Source organism: Aythya marila, assembly GCF_965140915.1.
Source record: "Aythya marila genome assembly, chromosome: 1".
NCBI lineage: Eukaryota > Metazoa > Chordata > Aves > Anseriformes > Anatidae > Aythya > Aythya marila.
The window spans coordinates 92,649,960-92,674,682 of record NC_139042.1 but is presented as its reverse complement, the minus strand read 5'-3'; the positions used below and the strand labels follow the sequence as shown (position 1 = coordinate 92,674,682).

The 24,723-nt window shown below is 39.8% G+C and overlaps 1 protein-coding gene across 1 annotated transcript; it reads right to left on the bottom strand.

Moving 5' to 3' along the window:
• Positions 1-194: 194 nt before the first annotated feature.
• Positions 195-18,667, bottom strand: LOC309891889 (histone H4 transcription factor-like; the record flags this gene model as incomplete). Its single annotated transcript, XM_082784777.1, has 8 exons — positions 18,489-18,667; positions 17,158-17,381; positions 13,193-13,304; positions 9,767-9,919; positions 9,255-9,332; positions 6,469-6,589; positions 5,292-5,430; positions 195-383 (listed from the first exon to the last, which is right to left on the bottom strand). The coding sequence occupies exons 1-8, from the start codon at positions 18,637-18,639 to the stop codon at positions 195-197; spliced, it is 1,167 nt and encodes a 388-aa protein (XP_082640903.1). The 5' UTR covers positions 18,640-18,667.
• Between the last annotated feature and the right edge of the window lie 6,056 nt (positions 18,668-24,723).

Below are 24,723 nucleotides of genomic sequence, written 5' to 3'. Positions count from 1 at the left end.
TTGGCAGACACCATCATTTTTAGGTACATTTTTTCCTGCTGTTAGCTGCGCTGCAGGGCACCATCTCCTAGGTCATCATCAAAGGGTTTCTTTGCCAGTCTGGCAAGCTGTCTCCTTCTCCCTCCACAGAGGCGAGGGCCGGCCCAGTCCCACTGAAATCCACAGCGGTCCCGTGCCAGACCCGCAGTTATGCGCTATGCTTGTTCCACAGACTCCGTCGGACCTTCGCCAGCTGGCTTTATCTGATGATCTGGCTCCAGGAGAACAAGTCCCTCGTGACTCACGTCCGCCTCATACCTGATGCGCTCAGCAACAGGTTGTTTTTCGAGCTGGGTCCCACAGATGCCAGCGCACGATTCCTCGCTTCTTCGCAGGGCTTCTGTCTACCGGGAAGCGCTGAATAACGCGCGGGTTCGACGAAGATATTTGCTGAACTCGTGCCCCGCGTCGCACGCAACCGGGTGCCACCAACTCGCGGCGTGATTCAGAGCTCCCAGTCTGCAGGCACCCTCTATGGGCACTGCTGTGAAACACCGCTCGGGACCCGTCCAGACACAGCAGCGCTGGCAGGTGAGAGGGAACTTCAGAGTCACGGTGGAAATTAAGCAGAAACTGCAAACCACTTTTCAAAACCAAATGGATTTACATACATTCACTATAGTAAGCACAACTGGCACGAAAATTTTATAATTTGGTATCAAACTCAGGGAAAAAAAAAATAAATCATTTCAAAGTTCTTCAATTCAGATGGATATTTTATTTTTCTTTCTACGTGCAAGCCAGCATCTTGGAGTGCTAATGTAACACCAAAATCTTAACATCAATTTGAAAAAAACTCTGAAAAGGTATCTTTGAAATCCATTGTCACAAACTACTATTGTCTAGTAAATACAACAGTGTTAACAAAGCCTCTGTATCCAAACTAGAGTACAAATGCAAATTCTAGACTAGATGACTGACAAGAAAATTGATTTAACTTTTTAGCTTTGTAAGGCCCTTGTGTGAATGCAAACACTGTGAATAATAATTAAGTGGAGCGGGTACCCAAGCCACAATAGCATAAGGCTCTAGTGTGTCATTAAGCAGCATAACTATGGAAAACGATTTGAAAATACAACTTTCAAAATAGGTTTCCATTAACAAATGATCATCCCATTGCACCTGCCCCCACAGTTTTGTCTTCAAAAATGAATTTGATGGGATCACACAAAGCTGCAGCAATGTAGAACTTGTAGGCCATGTTCTTGCCTTTCAAGCTCATAACCAAATCTGTAACACCATGTTTAAATCTGTCGTGTGAAGCCCTGGTCCTGAATGAGCCTTGTGTTAATTCACCCTGGTACCTGCAGCACAGCTGGCACTAAAGGCAGCAAACTCCAAAATCAGGCAGGCATGGGCATCTGCCCAAAGGAGAAAATTGTTGGATAATGGATTGGAGGCTTCTGGTGAACTATTATAAAAGATCTGGAAAAGGCTCCACGGTATTTTGGTTGACTAATACTTTCCATTATAAAGGACTCTTTCTTTGGGAAGCATTAACACCTCTGTTGTCTGTTGCAGGCCTTTGATATTTAGCAGGGGAAGTCCCAGAGGCTATAGTGGTGCCTATTCATTGCCCAGAGAAACGTGAGTCAGTTTTACCTGTATTGTAAAGTATTAAAAATGTCGGGTCTCTGATTCATGCACAAAGGCAGATTAAAATCAGGCTACCACCCACATCTGTCTGGCCTGCCCCCTCTGCACAGATGGATCAACTGCTCTTGAAACATCAGCTGAATTGCCACAATTTACAGCCAGGCATAATTTAATAACGCTAAAATCTGGACACAAAGATCTCAGCTGCCTGCAAAGCAGAAACTTTCAAGGCAGTAACGACATGGATGGCTATGGGAGATTTCCCCTGCTGATGTTTTTGATCTGTGTTATGACAGGGGTCGTATATTTCTTTTTCTTTTCTCTCTAGAAAACTGCAGTTTTCCACAGAAGATGCAGAGTGTAAATCCTTCAAAATACAAGTGCCCAGAATCCTTGGCTGCCTTGAAGTTGCACGGTCAGCTCATTCTCATTTCAATTTCAGACAGCCTGTCTTTGTCCAAACTGTTCCCAGTCTGTCTGATACTCATTCCCTTCTTGCTGGCTGGGGGCTCACCCACGTGCAGGTTGGATTGTTTGTCCTGGGGCCTTAGCATCAGTTCGCCTAGGTAAGGAAATGATCATTTGGTAAGGGACAGTGATTGTAGTGTCCACCTTGTTGTGGACATCCACCACCGCCTTGAAAGTTCCTGCTTTGCAGACAGCACAGCAAGGTGTTCCCATGGATTACCTCTGGGTTCTCCAGGGACAGCGCTAATACATTGAAAATCAGTCTCATAGCTGCCTGACCACCACCTTCTCAGCTGTACAGGGCTCATTCAGTTCTTGTTTTAAAAATGTTTTCAACATCGGATTTCATTTTTACTGTGAGGAAAGATAGCTATCTTTTTGTCTGTGGCCTTAATACAAGAATCAGATTAATAATGTTTTAGCAAGCACTTTTCCTAGTGGGTCAGAATAACCATGGCTATGTGGAAATATTTATGGAAACGAAGAAGGCATTTTTAGCTATGCTGCCAATATCATTTGCTTTCTTGTCATTGTACCTGCAGCACCCAACAAATAGCTATAAAATTTAAATTACAGCAAACTCTACCTAAATCCTAAATTCATCTTTAACTGTTTTATTTATACATAGCCATTGTTTTCATTTTAATGCATTCATTTAACAGTGAATTGTAGCTTAAAAGTCCATTATAAAATTGTCTCTGTAATAACTCTTGAAATAATTTTAAAGTCTATAAAGCTAAGAAATGTAACTTATATACGTATATATCACACAAGCTGTTATCTGATTTCTAATAAATAGTGTAGTGGAGTAATAAATAATGGGATGTATTCCCTACCATTTCAAACTTTGTCTTGTGTATTGTGTCAATGCTTTCCCCCAAGGGCTATATTTGTTTTATATATAAATAAATACACACACACATATATATGCTATATGAATATGTGAAACTTAAAACTTTCTTCTCCAAAGGGTTATTAATGAACATATTATATGTGCATAATATTGTGTGTGTCTTGCATATATAAACTCTAAGCACATTAGAATAATTTAACATGAAAGCAGAGAAAAGACAGTATTATACACAAGATTTTGACAAGGATAGAAGTGCAAACTTCTTAATATTTTTTGCTTAAAAAAAAAAAAAAAAAAAAAAAAAGACACCTCTTCTGAAGAGTATGCTTTTCACAGATAAATCCCCAAAAACACCATTTTACTAGAAAGCCATCTGAATTCCCAAGCCCAGGTCAATTTCTATTAGTTTTTCCTTCACATTCACTGGTGTGGCTTCATCAACTCTAGAGGAAGTAGAAGAGCTTTCAAATGTCTGTACTGCGGTCTGAAGTTCCGAATACACTGGCTCCAGTATAGAAGACTCTGCTTCTACCAGAACATTTTCTCCAGTAGCTTGTGACCACGGCTGAAGTTGCGCGAAAAGTATTTCTGTTGTTGAAGTCTCTCTTTCGCAAGAGTCCCCTCCTTCTCTTCCCAAACTATTTTGACTTACTGGTGACTTATTTATTATCATCTTGTTATTAAGAGTCTGACCTAAGCTTGTGACAGCATTAAATACTGCTAAATTCAAACTCATGTGACCCTCATCATCTTCTTTATACCTAAAGGAATAGCATTGAAAATGCAAGTTACAAACACAGTATTTACAGCAGAAAATGCCACCTAATATGATTGCCAAAATTGAAAATGTCTGCAATTAGAAGATGAATCAGATTGCTATTTATTATGTTGTACTCAAACAAAAAACACTGTATGAAGAGACAAGTGCAATAGGGTTCCAATAAGTATTTTTCATCAAATACACATCACTTAATATAAAATAAGAAATACCTATTCACAATTATATTTTATGTGTCCCAAAATGGAGAGTGTGACTTCTTTGTACTATAGAAGCTGTTGATATATTTATGCACAGCTTACTTCCTTGGTGGATACAACTTACATGGTCAAAACCAAAATTCTTTCAACAATCTAGGTTACAAGAACTTCCCAGTAGTAAAGGCTATTAAAAAAAAAAAAAAAAACAAAAAACATTTTGACCATCTTTACACTAGGTTTTCCACCATGATAGCAAAATCTAAGATATAAATTGTTTCACAATATTTCACAGAATAGTTAAAGCTGGACCAAACATAAGACAACATTTAATTAAATATGTGGATCTCTTATACAAAACCTTAAAAAAGAAGAAAAAAAAAGTTACTTTATAATCTGAACAAGAATCAACTGGTGACATACCTGAAACGAGAATGACTGCTGAGATTGTGTGCTTTTCGAAGATGTAGGGTCAATGAATAACTCCAGCAGAAACATTTCTGACAGATGTGGCATTTGTATTTCAGAATACCATTGCTCTTGGAAAGAAGTAGCGTTAGAGTAATTTAAGACTTGCACATCTACATGAGGACAATTAATCCTTTGTTGAAAAGGGGGAAAGTACACTATCTAGCTAAAAACCTTTTAGGGAGTTAACTTCAAAAAGGTTTAAAATGTGTGAGTTTTAGGCAAACTTGTCTGCTTAAGGAACCTTATTGAACATGTAAATTGTCTTTAATGCCTTCAGTACTGCACAAATCTTCAGTAGCAGCGTGACAATACAGTTCCTCTAAAACCTTTACAGTTTACATTATAGCAGTGGTCATAACTCAGAAAGTTGAAGAAACAGGCAAAATATGTGCATGAACTATTGCAGCCAAAACTATATTTTAATGTTGTGATGAAAGACTCACATGATCAGAGGTGATGTAAGCATTACATGCTTTATAGTTTCTCTATTTCCAGGTTACATATTAGCTCTAAGGGCGGAGTATCAACATGAGAAGAAAGGTGACATTGGATTTTAATCCCTGAAATATTTTGCATTTCAGATTAGGATTGGCATGTTGTTTTAAAGAAGAGGAAAAAAAAAAAAAACATAAGTGGGGGGTTGGCTGGAATTCAAGACTGTGAGTATGCAACTGCATGTACTTAAAGTAAGCAATTGAAATCTATAGGGAAGGATGAATCAGGTATTTTTATAATACTTACAAGAGTCCTAGAAATATGCGCAAATAGATACTTGATTTGATGGAAAAATGAAATATTTCCTTCATTCATATGAAACTAAACACATGTAGATTTGAAACTTAGGATCACTTATAGCAATATATTCTACTCTGCTATTTAATATACTCACCACATGTGCTCTCTTGTAATGCTGTTTCAAAGTTTGTAAAGTCCGTGAAGTAAAACCACATCCTTCAACATCACAGCTGTAGGCATCTGAATCATTGTGTGTTTCAACATGTTTATGCAGATCGTATGCGTTCTTAAAACTGAAAACAAGGTAAAACAAATAACAGATATAATAGTACAGAGGAGTAGTCTTGTGGTTAATGTTTAGGACTGGGAGGTAGTAATTTTTGGCTCTGACAATGACAAGTGAAAGCGGAATATGTGTAAATCACTTCTCTTCTCTACCTCAGTTTTTCCACCTGTGAAAAGGGGATAATGCAGACACCTCTTTGATGTGCTCTGTATTTCATTTTCCATTCCTTCTTTCTTCCCACACATCCATGGCATGCCCAAATCTAGGTGATTTTTCCACAACTATGTTGCAAGGCATCAGCCTCTCTTTCGGTTCACACTGAGAAAATTCTTGTCCATTATGGATCAGTAATTTCATTATTTCTGGTCTAGAAATTCAGATTGTTTCCTTGTGTCCACCCACAGTATGAACACAAGAGTACTTAAATACTTGTTTACTTTACCCTACCTTCAGCATAAAAAGGCTAGACCTCTCATCTTCCCTGGCAAAAGTTACACATAATTTGCCAGCCTAGTGCTTACATACACAACTTGGTCTATCACATCACAGTGGTATATTTTCACTTTTTTTTAATATTATTATTTCATTGTTGTTTGGCATCATATGATGAAAGCAGAAGAGAAAGCGTCACAGAAAAATCAGACAGCAAAAGGTATAGTGAACCTGTGGCTGAAAAGTCACTCAGAAGATTATGACTCTCCCAGGAAATGTCCAGCGGCCATTCAGAATGGCAAAACCCACCGCTTAAGGCACTACTGCCACACATCTCCACTTGCCATTATCATGGACCATCTTATAGTCCACACAGTCTTGCCAAGAAAAGTCCCCTTTAAAATATCAATCCTTCTTTACCAGAAGTTCATGAACTACAACATTTTAACAGATGAAGGCAGATGAACAGCAGATAAATCTATTACATTTCTTCCTTGACCAGTTGACTGTTTTAATGGTTGAAAAGTTTTCTTATCTCTGTTAACTCCTATGTAAAAACTAACTCAGTTCTACAGTTCTGCTCACAGAGCTACAAGCCTTAAAATTTTCTGACCTGCTGTCACAGAGGTGACAACGGAAAGGACGTTCATCACAGTGTCGGTATCTGGTGTGTGCTTTCAGTGAGGAGACACTTGTGCATACTGCATCACAAAGCGGGCACGTAACACGGTTAACTGCAGAAAGAAAGATACTTTCAGTCCTGTATCACAGGAGGACATTCAGTCCACTATGGCACATGACAAGAAAATGTATTACAAGCTCACATTAGAATCAACAGATTACAATAATTCAGAAACAAAATATACAGAGAAAAAAAGGAGATAAAAATGGAACACAGGTAGAAGAGAAAGAGTATGCAACTAACAGTAATCTTTTATATGTATATATAACATTACAGTGTTTCGAGTTACTTTCAAAAAAGGTAAGGGAAGAAGATGTAGAGGATCATGTTTCACTCTCCAGGCTCTAACAAAAGGATGATTATCTTCTTGCCTGTAGCACTTTGGGAGGCTTCCTAAAAGGTGCACATTGTCTGGAGGCCTTCTGACAGACAAGCACTGGCAAATCTACCTTTAATGTTTAAGGTATTACCACTCTTTAAAAAGGTGGCAGAAGGAATATGTGTCTGCCCTCCGCCTCCCCGTTTCACATTCGGATACGTTTGCTTAAGGCATAATAATGGTAGGTGCTTGCTGAGCTGCCAGACTTTGAACTGCAGTGGCTGAGGCACAGGTTTGCTCTGCTGACTCTGGAACAGGGGAGAACCTCTGGCACGTTGGCAGGCAGGACGGCAGCATCTTAAGCTGAACAAATGCTTGCTTTGCTGCGTGTGAATCAGCAACCTGATGAATGTGGTAGGAAGAATCTTAAAGAAGTATGGGATTTCAACAAAACCTGTTATATTTAGGACCTTGAAATAATGCCTTATTTTATAATCAGACCGGTGCTCTGCAGGTGGCCAGTGAAAATCATGCAGTTGAAGTGTTCATGTTTTCTCAAAAAAAAGGAAGTAAGTGTAATGTGTTCTAACTGCTCTGGAATCCCTGCATAGACACTTTTCCTCAAAGTTTGTCTTGAGGTAGGATAATTTCTTTTTCTCCCTAAAATAAATAGCTTCATGTGCAAAATTAATCTGGAGTAACAACCTGTAGAACTGCACCAGTGAAGTCTCTTGAAATGGTAGTATCCAACAGTTTACTTCGTCTTCTGGCACGTAAATGTATCCATGTGGGGAGCAATTTCAAAATACCCACAGACTTTGCATTCACATCACAACTTATCTCTGGCTAATTTCTTATAGATGGGCATAATTTTCACTATTTATCTATACCAAAAGCTATTAAGAAATATGCTGGAGTAAGAATCTTAAAATGTCATGTCTGCACTGGCAGTCTGCACTAGCAGACATGTATGCTGCCAGAATTTTTAAAGAAAGCTGAATCATGAACCGAGAAAGTAACTGGCTCTAATGTCTGAAGAGATTTATGTTGTGCCTAAACAATTGGACCCAGGATTGCTTCACAGCTTCTTCAGCCAAGTTCACGTTGCAGCTGGTTCACAGTGGTTTACTGGGACACGACACAGAATCACATCATCCTTGTTCCTAGGTCCAGCCACCCTGTGATTTTCCCTGGCTGTGCAAGCAGGGCACAGGATGAATTATCAGGGGACAAGGCCAGCCAGGCCCCTTGTACAGTTCACAAAGGTTTAGATGCAGCCAGAGGGGCCAGAAACAAACAGTCCTGTTAACCACACGTCTTATTTTAGATATCAAGTCTATTTTAATGTGTATTATGCTTTAATTAAGAAAAAAAAAAGCAAAGCAACATATTTAAACTGCTTCATTAGCTAATACAAATAAATAAATTTGTATCTATTTCCATTTTCTGTCCAAAATCACCTTGACACAAAGGAATATAACTAGTCTAGTAAACAAAAATCTCTCTACTTTCTGACATAAAATATTAAAATTAAGATATTTTAGGTAGATGCACGTCAAGTGTAAGTATATTTAAATGTGAACATGGTTAATCTTGGTAGCTCACAGTAAGCACCAAATCAAATGCATACTGTTAAGCATCAATGCATTGATTTGCAGACAGTGAAAAATCATGTTTTCTTTACAAATGCAACTAGAATGTAGAATCTGCTATGACTGAGCAAGTCTGCACATAGCTACTCGTATGTTTATACAACCTAAATAACTGGTACCCAGGTCTGGCTACATGGTTCAAATATTCCTGTTCCCAAAGCAAAGACCCACCCGCTTCTCGGCTTCTGTATTTCCTGTATGTCCAAGAGCAATATCACATGTTTCCTTGTGCTTGGATGCTGTAGGATTCTTTCCCAGCAAGTCATAGCTGTTGTAGTATAACTTGTGGGAATAATTTGGGGACCTGAGGGAGATTGTGGTTAGGTCAATGAAGGACTATGCCATTTGAGTGAAGTTGATTATGTACTGCGAAGTGAGCAGAGCTGCAGCTCAAGCTAAAACAATACTTTGGCTTTAACCATTTGCCCAGTCATGAAAGCAAGTAAACAGAGATGCAAGTGAAGAAAAAGCATCTGCACAGGAAGCTACTGCAATATAGAAAAGCCCACACTGAACATCCGCCTTAAACTTTTTCATCAGAAGGCATGAAGAAGGGAGTTCCTTTGCTTCAGTGGGACTGGCAACGAAATTCTTGCTTTCCAGAATTCGTAACCCAGTTGTCCTAGTTTTGTCCCTTAATCTTCTTAGCTGATACAACAATACCTCAGTAACTCTGTAGTTAATCAAAAGCTCTATAAGGTGACCTGGAGAAAAGCATGTTTTAATTTTAAAAAGCTTTGACTTACCATGTACCCTCATGTGATCTCGTAGCAGCCTTTCATTGGCAAAATGTTTGTGACAGTTCTGGCAAACAAATATTTGTTCTGAATTCAAATAGAAATTATTTAGTGGCGATACAAATCACTTATGAAAGATATATTAATTAATAATCTATATCTGCCAGTTTTGTGAATAAGCTAATACAACATTGGGACAGTTTCAGTATTATTTTTCATTACCAATACTCTTCAGAAAAAAGCAGAGTTTAGGCTTAATGAGAAGGATTCTTTATCAGTAACTTAATTTCATCCTCAGTCAGGTAACAGCGTTCAAAACACTAACAGTTTGAAATTTGAGTCAATTCTTCTGTCAATAACATAGAATGCTTTTACTTTCCATCACCAACATACTCATGCTTTCACGAGATTTACTTGTAAGAACAGAATTATTTATGAGACTACATCTGTACATTTATTATAAAACACCTTAAATGAAAATCTCTTTAAAACATACACAAAATAAAAGCATATCCACTTACTGTCTTCTGAAACTTGTCTCTTTACATGATCAAAAAACTTAGTGTTATTGGAGAACATTCCTCCACAAGTAGGACACGCTACAACTCTTTCTTGCGTGTGGGTTCTTAAATGATCCCATAGCTTGTGCTTGCCTTTAAATACTCCTAAGCAGTCTAACACAAATAGACAAAAAAAAAAACAAAAAAAAAAAAACAGCTGCAGGTGAGTGCTACAGTCTTTCTTGAAAAGAAACAGTAAGACACATGTCTTACCATTGTATTTTTAGAAACCCAAAGTAAAGCCTCTTCTGGGAGAAACAACAACAACCACCACCAGACTGTTGCAAACCTCATGTGACATTTAGCCCCGCAAATATCTGTGACAAAGTCATATTACTTGTCAGTAATCAGAATTCTTTGAGACAATTCTTTGTTGTCCACACGTCCTCCTCAAGAAAATCCTAGTTTTGAATTTGCAGCATGCACGCTCCTATACTTTCAACCATCAGGCATCAAAGTTTTTGACTCTACCTGTATATTCATGAAGTAGAACAGAGATAAAATTCATTACTATCTCTGTTGCTATCACAGAACCCCAGCAAAATGCATGTTCTCTGTTCCCTTGAGAAACAAGAGAGTAAGACGGGGTAGAGAACACACGTCAAAGAACTCCGCTTACTGACCTCTTTTTTTTTTTTTTTTTTTTTTTTTTTTTTTATCTCCACGTTTTCTATCTTTACATACACGTTCACGTAGTGGTTAACCACAAGCAGTCAGCTACCCACCAAGCAATCTTTGCATATAAATAGCAGTGTCAGACCTCTTAAGCTCAGGAACAGACTGGTACTGTAGACACAGAGCAAGAACAACACAACTAGAAAGTTCTGGTTATTGACATGTGACACATAAGGGTCTAGTAGGTTAATGTGTTGGTGTAAATGAAGCTCAAGAAGAGCTCTCGGTAGAAAACTTCAGATAGTTGTGAAAGAATACCCTGCCGTATCACATAAGGAGAAGCTGCCACAAGACTCATCTACCTACCAAAGATAACAGCTATGCAGAAAAGTGCATTTTTAGAAAGGTGAAGTAACAGCGTGGACCCAATTAGAGACTCTTAAGAGTCAAGAAGACTAAATTCAAATTCAAGAACAAGAGGTAGGAAAAGGTAAAAGATTCTTTGTGGATGATGCATGAAAATGGTCATCAAGTGAATCAAACTCAATGACAGGTTGGGTACCTTTAGGTCTCAGAAATTAATACGTAAAATTAATTTAACAGAAATGATTCACCTAGCTCATTTAATCAAGTAGGTGCATCGTGAGTTCCAAGTTCCATTTTTACTACTCATGGGGACTTTGCCTCTAATAGAACAACAATGCCATAGTCTTGATAACAACCCACATCCAAACCAGGCAGTAGAATAGAGACAACTTCCTGGAAAGAACCTCTGAGCTTCAGATTACCATACTTGGCAAAGCCCTAGACCCTTCATTAAAAGACAAAGGAAACCATAACCTCACCCTTCCTACAACGAGGAAATAGGATCATCAGTGTCTCCTTCATCTTTACTGAGTACAGAATACTTCTGGTCAGGTCTGCTCTAATATGGTGATGCTGCACATCCTTCGATGACAATTCCACAAAAACAGCTAAGTTGAGAGAGAGAGCAGCAAGAAACCTCCACTCATGCACACTGAGTTTTCTGTCTTGGGACCTGCATTTACGTGCACTGTAGGGATGCTGTGCGGGGCCTTGCACCTCACTGCCCCTGCCTCGGACTTGCTGAATGAGCTTCCTGGCTTGGCCGTGTTCCACGCCAACTGGAGATGAGACCTCACTTGCCTGTGTGTGTTTCTTAAGTTTGGGGTTTGGAATGAAAATTTGTCTTTCACTTCCTGGACATTATGATTCTGCATGCTGCTCTCAAAAGTTAATCACCACCCTGAATGTCCAGATCACAGACTAATATAGACCCCACAACACCCAGGATATATGTATATATTTTTCTGAGGCAGGCTCTTGGTCTCAGACGAGGTCTTTTCAGTTCCTGAGTGACACAGAACTTCCATGAGTTCAAGAGGCAACTGCTACAGTACTTTAATATCCTCCTTTAAAATGACTTTCCTAACTTCCTACTTGCACCTCTCTTGTTACAGCTGAAGCTCATTACTTCACATCATTTCTTCCACAAACACGGAGAACAGATTTCACTGTTCCTAGCAGCAGGGCATTTCTTCAACATATTTGAAGGTGTTGTATTCCTTTTCTTTCACACTTCCCTTTACCCATTCTGTTATTCATGCCATAGATTCCGGCGAATCCTTTCAGCTGTTCTAATAAGATGATATTTTTTTGAAAGCTACGATCACACAGATATGTGATTTTATTTTCCTCTAAGAACTACAGATTTTACACTATCAAGAAACTGGAGTGAGTTCCCCAGCCAAAAAAAAAAAAATGTGCATCTGTTCTCATGATGGAAAGGGATGATGTTGCCTTGCATCCACGGAGTGGATTTGGCCATCACCACAGTGAATACCTAATCCAAAAAGTAACTTTAATAAATTGAAAAGACTTGTATGTGGGGGGTTAGATATAAAGAGGATATAAGTTAGATATAAAGAGGATTCCAGTCAAACCAGTACTTTGTTGATACATGTTAAATTGCCAGGTTTAAAGCAAACAGAATGAATCTGCTCCAGGACCAGGGTCCAACAAATAGTCTCTTTATTCTTGAGCAGAAAGCCTTCTCTTCTTGGGAGGCTCTGCTCATACACTTTGTAGGTCTGAAGCTGAATGGCATGTACATCAGATGGCAGTCCATACTTTTGTTCTTACTCAAACAATAAAGGCATCTGCTATGAAAGAGTGTCAATGGAATGTGGCTTCTACAACAGAGCCAAGGGCAGAACATCTGCTTTGAAGCCATGACGATAATTTTAACACGAGAGGTAGCTAGCAACACAGACAATGCATTAGAAATGCTCTTTCTCACCACAGAGTGAGTTGAGAAAAACTAGAATGACAATAGGTGTGCTTCCCTTGATTTGAAGAGACAGGTGAGAGTGAGCAGAGAGTAAGCTCATCAAAGGTTATCGTGAGGGAAACATTCCTGGTCCTGAGTGGTAGAATATAATTGAAAAGTCTCTTTGAATGGTATACAAACTGACATTCACAGACTGAATTATGAAGAAACCCAGCCCTGGTCAGTACTGGCATTTCTCAGCTTACTCTAGTTGGGAGCTGAATGCATTTGGTCCCATGGATGACATGAACTATTCTATTTAAATCATGGATGCTATAAAATAAAAGTGTTCTGCAACTATTTTAGGTAAAAGAAAATCTGAAGGTTTTATAATGTCCTATGCAATACGTAACACTCAGTTAATTTTATAAGAAACACTGCAGAGAAACTATTTTTTGCAATTAAGTTTTTATATGAACTACCTTTCCAGTGACAATAAACAGCTTTCTTCTGATCTGTAACAGTTTTTTCCTCAGTAGCATAGGCATGATGAGCAACATGTTGATAGAACCACTCTGGATTATTGAAAGCAACCTAACAACAAAAAAAAAAGCATGGAGAAGTTAATACAGTTTTGGCAGGAAATCAGTTGACAGGACCATAGAATTAAGTGCTTTTAGAAACCAGACATCAGTAAATATTGCAGTAACATTTAATTAACTCACGCCAACAGAAAGAAAATTACATCATTACAAAAATGTAGAACATTCGGCAGTATCCACCACAAAACCTGAATTTGGACCTACCATCACGTAGTTGAAGCCTGTCTAGCTTAATTGAGGGAATGCTACCCATTCTTCACTTCTACCTGCTCACGGGAAGGCTATGAAGGAAATAGGAAAGCTGCATGATGATTAGACTGAATTAAGTGTTATAGATAGAGCGCTCCACCAGTCGGTGTGTGTGACAAGGGGCAACTCGACTTTAATTAGCCTCTTCCTCAGTCCACAAAAATCCACACCTGCAGTGAGAGCACACTGCATGCTGCACCTTCTTAAAGTCACAAAGGGCATCATCCAGCTGCAGACTGTCCTCAGTGGCAACTTAAAGTATCCCTCTCTCATTTCCCAATAACGTAACCCCTTAACCTCCCCGTTGCACTAGCCCCGTTTTGTGAGGCTACACATTGAATTGGGACAAGGCATTAAACAGATCTGGCATTAAACAGAATCTGATTGATCTGAATTGATCTGGCTTTAAATGCTAGGGAGAGGAAATGGGGGGGAAAAAACCCTCCTTATTCTGGTATTGCCACTGCAGATAATGTGCAGTTGATTCAGATTGAAAGAGATTTATCTTTTTAGGAAAAATATGTAAATGAAAAACTATTCACTTAGTATTATGTTTTTAATGATCCTAATCTTTGGAGAGTGGATTAAGCTAAACTGTTAAAAGGCATTATTTGCGCAGAACAGAGCATTCACATGAGGAGTTAATGCAGGAGAACTGCTGCATTTTTAATTCATACTCCAATGTATTTCACAATAGCTCCTCGGGGAAGACAAGCCCTTATTTCCTCTGAAGGGCTTGAAACATGATCTGAGAAATCCAAGGTCCTGTGTATATGAAAACATGCAGGCATATTAAGGTGAATCGACTAAAGGGATTAAGCTCGACAGCAATGGAAAGCCTCTTCACTTCCTCATCACAGTGACCATAGAGGGGTGAAACCCGCTGTTATTTATTGGCACCATCTCTTTGAGTCTTTCCCCGGAACTTTCTTGAGCATTTCTTTATTTGTACATAGAGGAGGAGAGAAGTTTTGGGGGCTGTTGCCGCAATTAGGAGCTTTACCTTTGGGGAACCAGAATCTGACACGGTAGGAGGCACCGCAACAGTCGGGGGAAGCTGTATAGCCGATTTTCAAAGAGAATTATATTCATAACTGTGGGAACATATTTGCAGGAGGGTGGGAAATGTAAGCAGCTTTCCCTGCCCTCACAGTTCTCCTTCGCAGTGCGCCCTACCCCACCTCCTGGGTCTAGTCTAGCCTGCCTACTAAGTTGGGAAACATTCTTTTAATTAATAAAATTCACAACATAGTTTGAACTTGAAAAAACATGTATAAAAAGATTTAGCAAAATGCTATGGACTAAAGGAGTCCATCAGCCACAAGCGCCCGCTTACAGAAATGAAAAACAGAACATGAAATTGATGAACACGAAGATTTTTCTTTTTTTTTAAGTGTGCTTTTCAAGGACTGTGTTTACTGACAGATGCAGTAAAATCAAACTTTAGAGGGCTTAGAAGTTTTTCTTAACTTCATTTTTTAAAGTACATGGACCAATTGTTGCATTGTGCAAATAAAGGCTGATTAGTATGTATTAAAAAGTATTGATACCTTAAAATAACTACTGTTAGAAATATGACTCCTACAAGCTAGGAGGCACAACGGAAATAACATTTGTTTGTAATAGTTTGTAATCAAACTATGCAAACCATCCCAAAGTTATCATAAATAATGCTCTGTATTATATGCTCAGGCACACAGCTTTGAAAAGAAGAGACGGGGGGTATTTCCATGCTTAATCCAATAGTGAGTAAAAGCTTACTTACAGAGGGAGAATTTCTCACAGATTGACTGACAACAGAATTACCTCTCCCTATAAACTTTGCTCGCAGATTTTGTCATTCCTTATATAAAGGAAAAAAAAAAAATCAAAGAGAGATATCAAAGCATTTTTTGGGTGTAGGTATTCTAAACTCAAAGCCAAAAGAGCCAAATGGATATTTCTGGGCATTCTGTCCAACAATAACATACGCCTGACCAGACACTCACCCTTTACATATGCTCTGGCATAAACCATCTGTAAATTGAAACGTTAAGAGGAAACTAGAAATAACCTTATACTTAGTAAGGAGAAGGTTAGCAAAACAAAGCATGGACTATAACTACCACCAGGAAACAAAAACATTTTCATTCCAACATTACACTTACTCTAATTCAACAGTGTGGTGTACGTGAGGGATACAGCATGTATATAAAGCACCACCAGTCTGACAGTCTCTTGCATGGACATATTTTCATCCTCATTAGCTCTTGTTTGTAACATCAAACAGCGTAATTTATGTCATAAATTTAAATTTAACACAACTTTGATATGAAAAAGTCATAGATAAGGATTTAAGGATGATAACCCATGCGTCATTGGAGGGCCCTGGGAGACAGAAGGTAACAGGATGAAAGGCCTTTCAAAAACAGAGTTTTTGTTTGGATTTGTAGTTTGATGTTACTAAGCCTACATCAGATTTACCCATATAAGGTTTACAAAACTGTCTAGTTTTACTTTTTTTTTTTCCCATGGCACAACTCATTTCAGGTGTATCTTGTTCTCCAGTATCACTTTGGTTTCAATTATATCATTTAAGTCAAATTAAATCAAAAACTCATACAACGTGGCAAAAAGTAATGTAGATTGGATAGATACACAGCGGCAATTTATCTCATCTCAGAGACAGAAGTAGTGTAGATGAGCTGTCTAAAAACTAATTTGTGCAACAGCTACACAGAAGGGGGCGGTATGAAAAGCTCTTCTGCAAGGCATCACATCTACAGATGCAAAGGTAACGCTCACTGGCCAGGAATAACAGCTGAGCTTCTGAGTCCAACAGGGACAGGGAAAAGTGCTTCCCTATAATATCACCCTATAACATCACATCAGTGTGAAACCACTTCTGATCAGGAGCGAACACCTCTAAGAAACAGAAGAGCACATGCAGCACTATGTTAACATTAACATTCTCAAAAAAAAAATAATATAGCAGCTGTTAATCATCTTGGTTCCTGTGATACACAAATAGCACAGCTGGAACTGAACGGATAATCATTTTCTTTAGTACAGGATACCACAAAGTGGTCAAGATACAGCCCATTTTTAGGTCAAACCAATCCTGGCCACATTTGAATGTGAGACTTGTATGAAAAGCCTATTGCAAGTATTTGATTTCTGTTCCAGTCAAAAATTAAAAACAACAACAACAACAAACAAAAGCAAAAAACAACATTTCAAACTGACCAAGGAAACATCAGATATTCCGACGCTTTTCTTTAGATAAATGATAAGCTCTCTGGACCTCTCTAGAAGCTACCAAATTGATTAATTTAACATTCAACTGGGTATATTACAGTTTTGCATGTATGCTCTTAAAGCACGAAAATTTTAGTCACCATAAAGAGAAAGAAAATTTGAAGTCATAGATGCTATACAAGTATCTTGTTTACATTTTTGTGAGTGCTACCATAATACCCCCCAGATCTAATTTATGAGGGTAGTGGGAAGCCTTGTACAGAGGTAAGTTTGAGCAAAAAATCCTAGTAGTGAGTCAAATCCAAAGGTAAAGTTAGGAAATCAGAAAAGTCAGTAATATCTCAACATACACAACTTACATTACAGTTCTCCCAATTGCAGACAAACTCCTCCGAGGTCTGTGGTAACTGATGCCAGCTACGGCTGGTCAGCAAACATGCTGGCAAGTCGCGGTGCAATGCCCGTAACCGAGAGCCCACGAATTTCAGTTTGGTGTGGTAACTGTGAAAATTGACGTGTGTTATCAGCTCTCTGGGATCTTTTGCCCCAAATTCACAGTTTCTCCACCAACACCGGTAATGCTCTAAACGCAAGAAAGAAGTAACAACATTTTACACAACTCTGCATGAAACCTGCAGGTGTTGCTGCAACAGCGAGAACACCAACAGCACTTACATTTGCAATAACCCCACCATCTGTAAGTAGCCTTATCAGGGATGCTGGTAATTGCTATTTGCTGATAATGTGGTAGGGAAAACTTGCAAATCTCAGTGGCAAACAGATTTTCCACTATCTTAAAGCTGTAGCACTACTCGAGTGCTTTGTACCTTCAAACACAACTTTTTACAGAAAGGCGCTTAACAGATTCAACAGGAAAATTTTGTAAAAATTTGTATTTTTCTTAGGTATATACTATGGTACTCTCTGGTTTAGGTCACACAGACATTGTTAATGTTGGTTCAATTCTACTTTTTTCACCTTTAATTAAAACTCATTCACCTTTAATTAAAATGTCTACACCTGTAATTATACTTGATTACAGTGTTAAGAATAAAGAGCAGGATACACGAGAGCCAAAATAGTTATATTAACAAGTCTAGTATATTATTGCTATTACATCCACAGGGACTGCCTATAATTTTCTGCAGAATCAGATTTTTTGTTTTCCTTTTAAGTACACTTAGTACCATTAAAAAGATGTAAAATACAACACCGGTCATAAAACAGCACTGGTGTTTGTAACCAAACAAGGCAAACACCATATGAACAATAAAAGTTTCTGTTTTTCTATTAAGATTCATAAGACTGCTACTTCAAACCTGGAATTCAGAAGCACCAGGCCAGTTGCCTGAAAGGGAAGCACTCTGCCATTCAAAAGCAATTCTCTAAAATCTGTTTTAGACAATTCCACCTGCAGAGGACCTAACCTTAGAAAAACCCACAGCAGAAGTTCCCAGATCACCTCTCCAGTCTCTTTCCATTTTAATAACAGCTATCAATAGAAACAAAGATCCAAGACAATCAGATCTCAAATAAAAAGCAACTGTAAATCTTCATCTAAGGGCTTTGGGCAGCTGGGTCCTTGGGAAGCTATGAAGGTCTGTGTAAACTGAAGTCAGTATTACTTTCTAGCCTAGAAAATAATCTTCAGTACTGCAACACGATTTGTGTGACATGAAACACAAGTCACCTGCTGTTTCCAGGGTGTGCTGTAGATACTCTTTCAAGTGTCCTGCAACGTGATCACAAAACTCCTCCATGTGTTTTCCTACAAAGAGGCATTCTTCCCATTCACATGGCAATATCATTTCAGAGTTCTTAAATTTGCTTCCAGGGGCCATCGCCTACAATTTTTAGCAGTACAGAGAAGTTTTAGTTACTGCATCACATTTTTGTAGATTTCCCTTGTAAAAACGGCAGTTAAGATTACAGGTTCCTGAATGACATAAATGTTTTTTTTTTTTTTCTTTGATTACTGGGCACTTTATTTTAGGAATCTGTGACCACATTTTGCAAACATTTACACCTTGCCAGAAGCCCCCCGTTGTGACATTTTCCTTACAGCCATACAGCTGGAGCCCTATGATCAGCGTCCCAAACATCTGCTACCATAATTTAACTCCACAGAAGCGCTGTAAAACACCTTCCAGACAAAAACCCAGTCAAACTCTGGGAGGAGGATGGCAACAAGCAGGTGGGAGGAGGTTCGTATCATCCCTTATCAGCACATACAAATCTGGAAGACGGATGGCTTCCAATAGCCTAAAGCATCAGTATAAAAGCCTGCCTGTGCCTCCACTGCTGCTGCTACTGAGTCGACTGCTGAGAAGTCAGGTAGTAACGTAATGCTAGTTAAAAATATAGAGCGTGCCAGTGGAAAAACACGCAGGAGTCAGCGCGTCAACTCTGTGGTGTTAGGTAGACACTGTTAAAGTAACCTGCAAGATTTCACCGTCGAGTACTTCAACAAAGTTACTCCAAACGCTGAAATGAGCATCACTGCCACAAAATTCACACAGGGACGGTTCCTCTATCGGGCCAGGGCCGGTGCCCGCAGCACCCTGCCCGAAGGACCCGAGGCACAGCCCCGGCAGGGAGCTCTCGCTGCCCCCTCAGCCCCCGCCATAGGCGGCCAGGGCTCGCCTCACGCCCGCCCAACGGCCGCAACCGCCACCACCTTGAGGCGGCCCGGGGCGCGCCTGCGCAGGAGCCGCCTCCACGTTAGGGTGGAGATGGCGGGGGGGGGGATTTGGTCCCGTCACGGCACCCTCATGGCCCCTCACGATCCCCTCGGGGTCTCTCGGGGCCGGGGCCGGGTTTGGGGTCGCCCCAGCCCACGAGTGGGTGAGGAAGGGCAGCAGCCGGGTGTGTGATGTCCTGGGGGAGTTGGTCGGTAACAGCAGGCGCCCGCTGTGCTTGACCTCCCCCTGAAGCCACTCTTCCTTCTGATAAAACGCTCACGCCCTTTATTTATTTATCTATTTATTCATTTATTTTCTCCACTGTGTAGACTCAGAAGCACCACCAATACAGCGAGAAGACGAAGTTAACCAAAATTAACAAAATCACCAGGAAATGTGCACGCCATGTAATGAGAACAACAGCGATGCCTTCGCTGGAAGTGCGCTCAGGGGTGACCGGGTTATTTTCTAGCAGCGGTAAAGGCAGCAGCGCTCCTCTCCACGGCTGCTCAGCCAGGAGCACCCCGTATCTCTCGCTATTCAACCCACTTCTGACTTGCATAACCACACAAGTATATCGTGCCTGGAGGAGAACTTGCTGCGTGTTGGGATTTGCATGTATTTCATGGGAAAAGTAGTGGAAAAGGGAGGAGAGTGAGTGAGAAGTAGGTGCATTTGCCTCCAGGACAAAGTTTCTCTTTTTTTTTTTTTTTCCTCTTTGATTATGCAATCTGAGCTCTTCTCTTTTCCGTCTTTATAAATGGTGTTTTGTCACAGATTCCACTGTTCCACAGCAAAAATCTGTTTGCTTCTGTTCAGACTTCGCAGGAGGACAATAAAGGAACTATTCTTTACTTTTTAAGACAGCTCCCTGAAGAACCCCCCTTTATCCAAACACCTGACGTATGTATCCATAATTACTCTGAAAACACATCCCGAATTCTCTGTTGTCACGTGGGCCCCTGGGTACAGGTGCCATTTGTATGGCAGGCAAAGGTCTTTATTCCTTTGAAAGCTCAGACCATGGTCTTAACACAGGTGTGTGTGTGGAAGAAAAGCTCCCATATGCAGTTACTGTATTTTTTTTTTAACCTATCCACAGCACAGCCCATATAGCAGATTTGAGAGCCGTTCCTTTCTATCCCCCTCTCCTTGGCACAACAAAGAGCGGGGGTAGGAACTTCCCCACCCTTCCCTTTAATGTGCTCATTTGATTTTTTGTTGTTGTTGTTTTGCAATTTGGTTGTAAAGCACCCCTCTTTATTCTAATATCATCCCCTCCGTGATGCTCCTACGTCAGACTTGCATGCAGATAGCACGTACAGGACGGAGCAGGTCTCTTCTGTGCGTGAGAAAGGACGTTCAGGCTTGAGAAAATGCTGCCCACAAGCTCTTTCCAGAAGTGATGAAATGTAGACCTGCTATACACTCTTATCATTTGTGCATCTTACACTTTGCGGCCCGCATGTTGCTGCATATAACGCACTGAGTGTGCTTTACCTTTGAAGTTAATGTATGATAAACTAAGTACACGCTACCACTTTCCCCTCTACGCTTAACAGTATAGGTTCTGCTAGAAAAAAAAAAAAAAAAAAAAAAAAAGCATCTTAACGTAATAATAACTAATATTTAGTTAACAGGACAGCATCCACCATATCTTACCACACAGTTCTGTATAGCAGGTTAAGTATGTGTTCTCTGTTTTTTTTTTGTTTGTTTGTTTTGTTTTGTTTTTCTTGTTTGGTTTATTATTATTATTATTAAAAAAGTTGTATATCCAATGTATTTCGTTGCCTCTTTTTCCCCAGCTTTGAATCTTTTTTCTTGAAATGGGTAAGACAGAAAGACGACAGCACCACACTACAAATGCTGATGAAATCCTGACTCCAGGAGCGAGACACTGAGGTCGCTTGGAGGAGTCTTGGCTTCCCCTGCCCCTCTCAAAGGACGCCCCTTCTGCCCCTTTCAGCTTAGCTGTTAGGAAGGTCAGATTAGCAGCGGTGAGCTTGGCCTCTCCTAGAAAACGATCCAGTGTCAGCCATCAGCAGGGCTCTGTGCGCTGAATTTGTTTGAGTCGACCTCTGCGTTTTGCAACTGTCGGCACTGCACGTGCAGAGTAGCACTTTGGGACCCAGGAGGGAAAAGAAATCCAAAACAGCTTTCTCAAAGCTTTTTAGGGAAAAAAAAAAAAAAAAGTATTTTCCAACCACTGTTGCACTGCATTGGGAAGTAACTGTGGCTTCTTAAAAGTGTTATAACAGTTTTAATCAAGAAAATTTGACAGCTTCTTCCCATGTACAGTGTGAACACGGTAGTAGCATCTCAGCACTGAAGAAAATCACTCTGAGTTGATGACAAACGTGATGGAAACGCCTTTTTTTTTGTTGTCCCGTTGCCAACATGATGCTTTGGATTTGCTACAGGGCAAAAGCCCCTGTGTAAATACAAACCTTGGCAGCTAATCTCACAGATGCAGTCACTCAGCTGTACTGTCTTTGTCCAAAACTACTGAGAGCAGAGCTTTGCTGTGGGTTGTGGTGCAGATTGGTGGGACCCTCCTCCAGTAAGTTTCCTCCTCCCTTTACGCCAGATCAGGCCAGCACACTCACAACGGCCATGAATGGGCATGCCAAAAACACAAAGGGTTAAGGATTTTCCAACAGGTATGCCTATAACAGTAACAAATGTAAGGCCTAAAGTAATTAAGAGGAGAGAGAGCATTACTTTAAATAGTCTAAACAGTGTCAAGGGAATACCATTACTGAAAAAGAATTCACAAAACCCCACTTACAAAGCTATTTTCCCTCTCCATTTTCTTGTAATACCCACAGTTTTTATAAGACTGTCGTTTAGATGCGTGGCATTGTTTCCATTCAGTCTTCCAGGTGAGGAATTGAAGCATCTTTTTGTGTACAGAACTCTGGTAAATTCCTCTGACAAACTGACAGAAAATTCAGTTCCAGAAATAAATTCAGCTGCTATCCAGCTGGTAATTTCAAACACTTTCTGGAACAACAAAAAAGGTACAGATACTTAGCTGTTTAGACAGGTAGGAAACTGACGGGTAGGTTTCTGCAAAATACTTTTGCTACTGGCACATCTCAAAAGAAAAGTTTAATTTTAGAGTGTAATGGCACAATACAGTAGGTTTTCCAGAGAGAACTCATCTTCGACCATAGCTGAGAAGGATGCAATCTCTTCTGTTTTCTGTTATTGTACAGCAACAAGCTATAGAATAAACATTTTAGGATGCTACCCCATATTCCCGCATATTTTGAGGTGCACAAAGTTCTACGGATAACTACAGGATCTTACTGCTTTTGAAGCAAGTCTACCTGATTTAAAGAAAAAAAAAAAAAAAGTTTGATACATTGAGGACCAAAAATAAAAACACTAGTAGAGGAAAAGTTCTGTACCTCGTAGCTCCTTTACTTCAGAGCCCATGTGCCACAGACAGCATTCAATTAAATAATAGTCTCAGCAATAAACAATGACAATACACGACACTACACAACATCGCTCCTTTGGCTCAAAATATTTCCAGTTTGTTACCGAACAGTTGTTATGTAAAATCTCCAACACACGGCTGAAAAAATGTAACCTTCATATGCTATAGATGAAAAGGCTAGTAACAAATTGGCAAATGAAATCTAGATTGCACATCCCTTACATATTTTTATTTGTTGTGCAGGTAGAAACAGCATCAGTATAACTTTGGTATTTGTCTGAAAAAGGCTTAGCTGGGAGAGCAGCTGGCATTCACTAGTTCTCCAAGGTAAGTTCTGTCTGAAAAGGAATCGATTTCCAGCTTCTCCAAAAAATTGTTTTGGAGTTTTCCGTGTTGCAGCACACCCAAGATACAGATTTGTTCTCATAGAGATGTTAATAATATTAGTAATAAAATCACACTGAGATGATGAGACACCACAGCAAGGGTTGCAGGGAAAGTCAAGATCATTTTTAAAAGGAGCCTTCTGGCAGGTTCTGAGAACTTTCAATTGCCTGGCCTCCTCAAAGCCCTTCCTTCCAGTGAGTGAGCTTCATTTTTATCTCCTGAAGCAGATCATTTAAGTTTTTGGGGATAGTTAATTAGTTAGATACTTAATTAGTTAGGATCAATTGTTATCAGAAGGGCAAGATGCTGACTTGCTTGGGCCAGATTCTGTGGGCCAGGAAGAGCAGGAGGGATGAGAGTCAGCATGAGAGCACAGAACACCCGAGGATCACACACACAGGACAAAGGGGCTTCGTGCTGTCAGAGAGATCTCTGCAACAGGCGATCACCTGCAGACACCGTTCTTATCAAACAGTCAGGCGATTACTAGTTGTTAAAGTGGCTCTGGTTGATTCAATGTACCCTGAATGCAAACGTCCGTGGTATTAATATTGAGCAGATGCACTCAATGTGCAACTGAGGCAAAAAGTCTTTTCCTCCCTACTTAAAAGGTTAATCACCACATACATGTGTCTAGACAAAAAACTAATCTTCCAGAAACTCTATCTGCAGCACTGCAACCCTCCTTGTTTGTATACATACGCATATTTTCTTTAGATGTCAGCTATCTTATTTACCACAGTAACTTGATCCCAGACCTCTGCATTTGCTTTCCTATTTTTTTTTTCAGTCACCCTGCCAAAATATAACGTGCCTTTATTAATTAGGCACTGAACACAGGAAAAAAAAAAAAAAAAGTTTAAAAAAGTTGTAAAAAGTTTCAAGTACATATTACGATTTATAAATAAAACCTAGAGTCCTCTTGATCAATGGACATGAAGGGGAAGCACTCATGGGGAGGATAGCTGAGAAACTTATCTGGCCCAAGCCAGTGGTGGAATAATCTGTATGATAGAGGGACATCAAACTCTAATTCTTGGGACGGTGGGAGGCTAAAAAAACTTACAGAATCACAGAGTGCTGTTTGAAAAGAACTGGGGAAAACGAGAGACTAGGGAACAGAAAATTATTTCTTTTCCACACTGGTAAAAGATGTTTCTGATACACATCCTTGTTCCCCTCCAATGTAGGCATCTCCCATAAAGACAGTTCAGGACTTGTTGACATTTACTGAAAAGTAGCTCTATTCCTCTGGTACATCTTTCACCAGAAACTCCTCTCTTATTGCCATGTCCCATTGCAATTAGGTTTTGAGACATAGTGAGACTCTGGCTGTTGCTCCAGCACCAAGAAAGCCACGGGAGGTTATCTTTAATTTCCAGTCATTTATACTTTGGAAGGATTTGCTG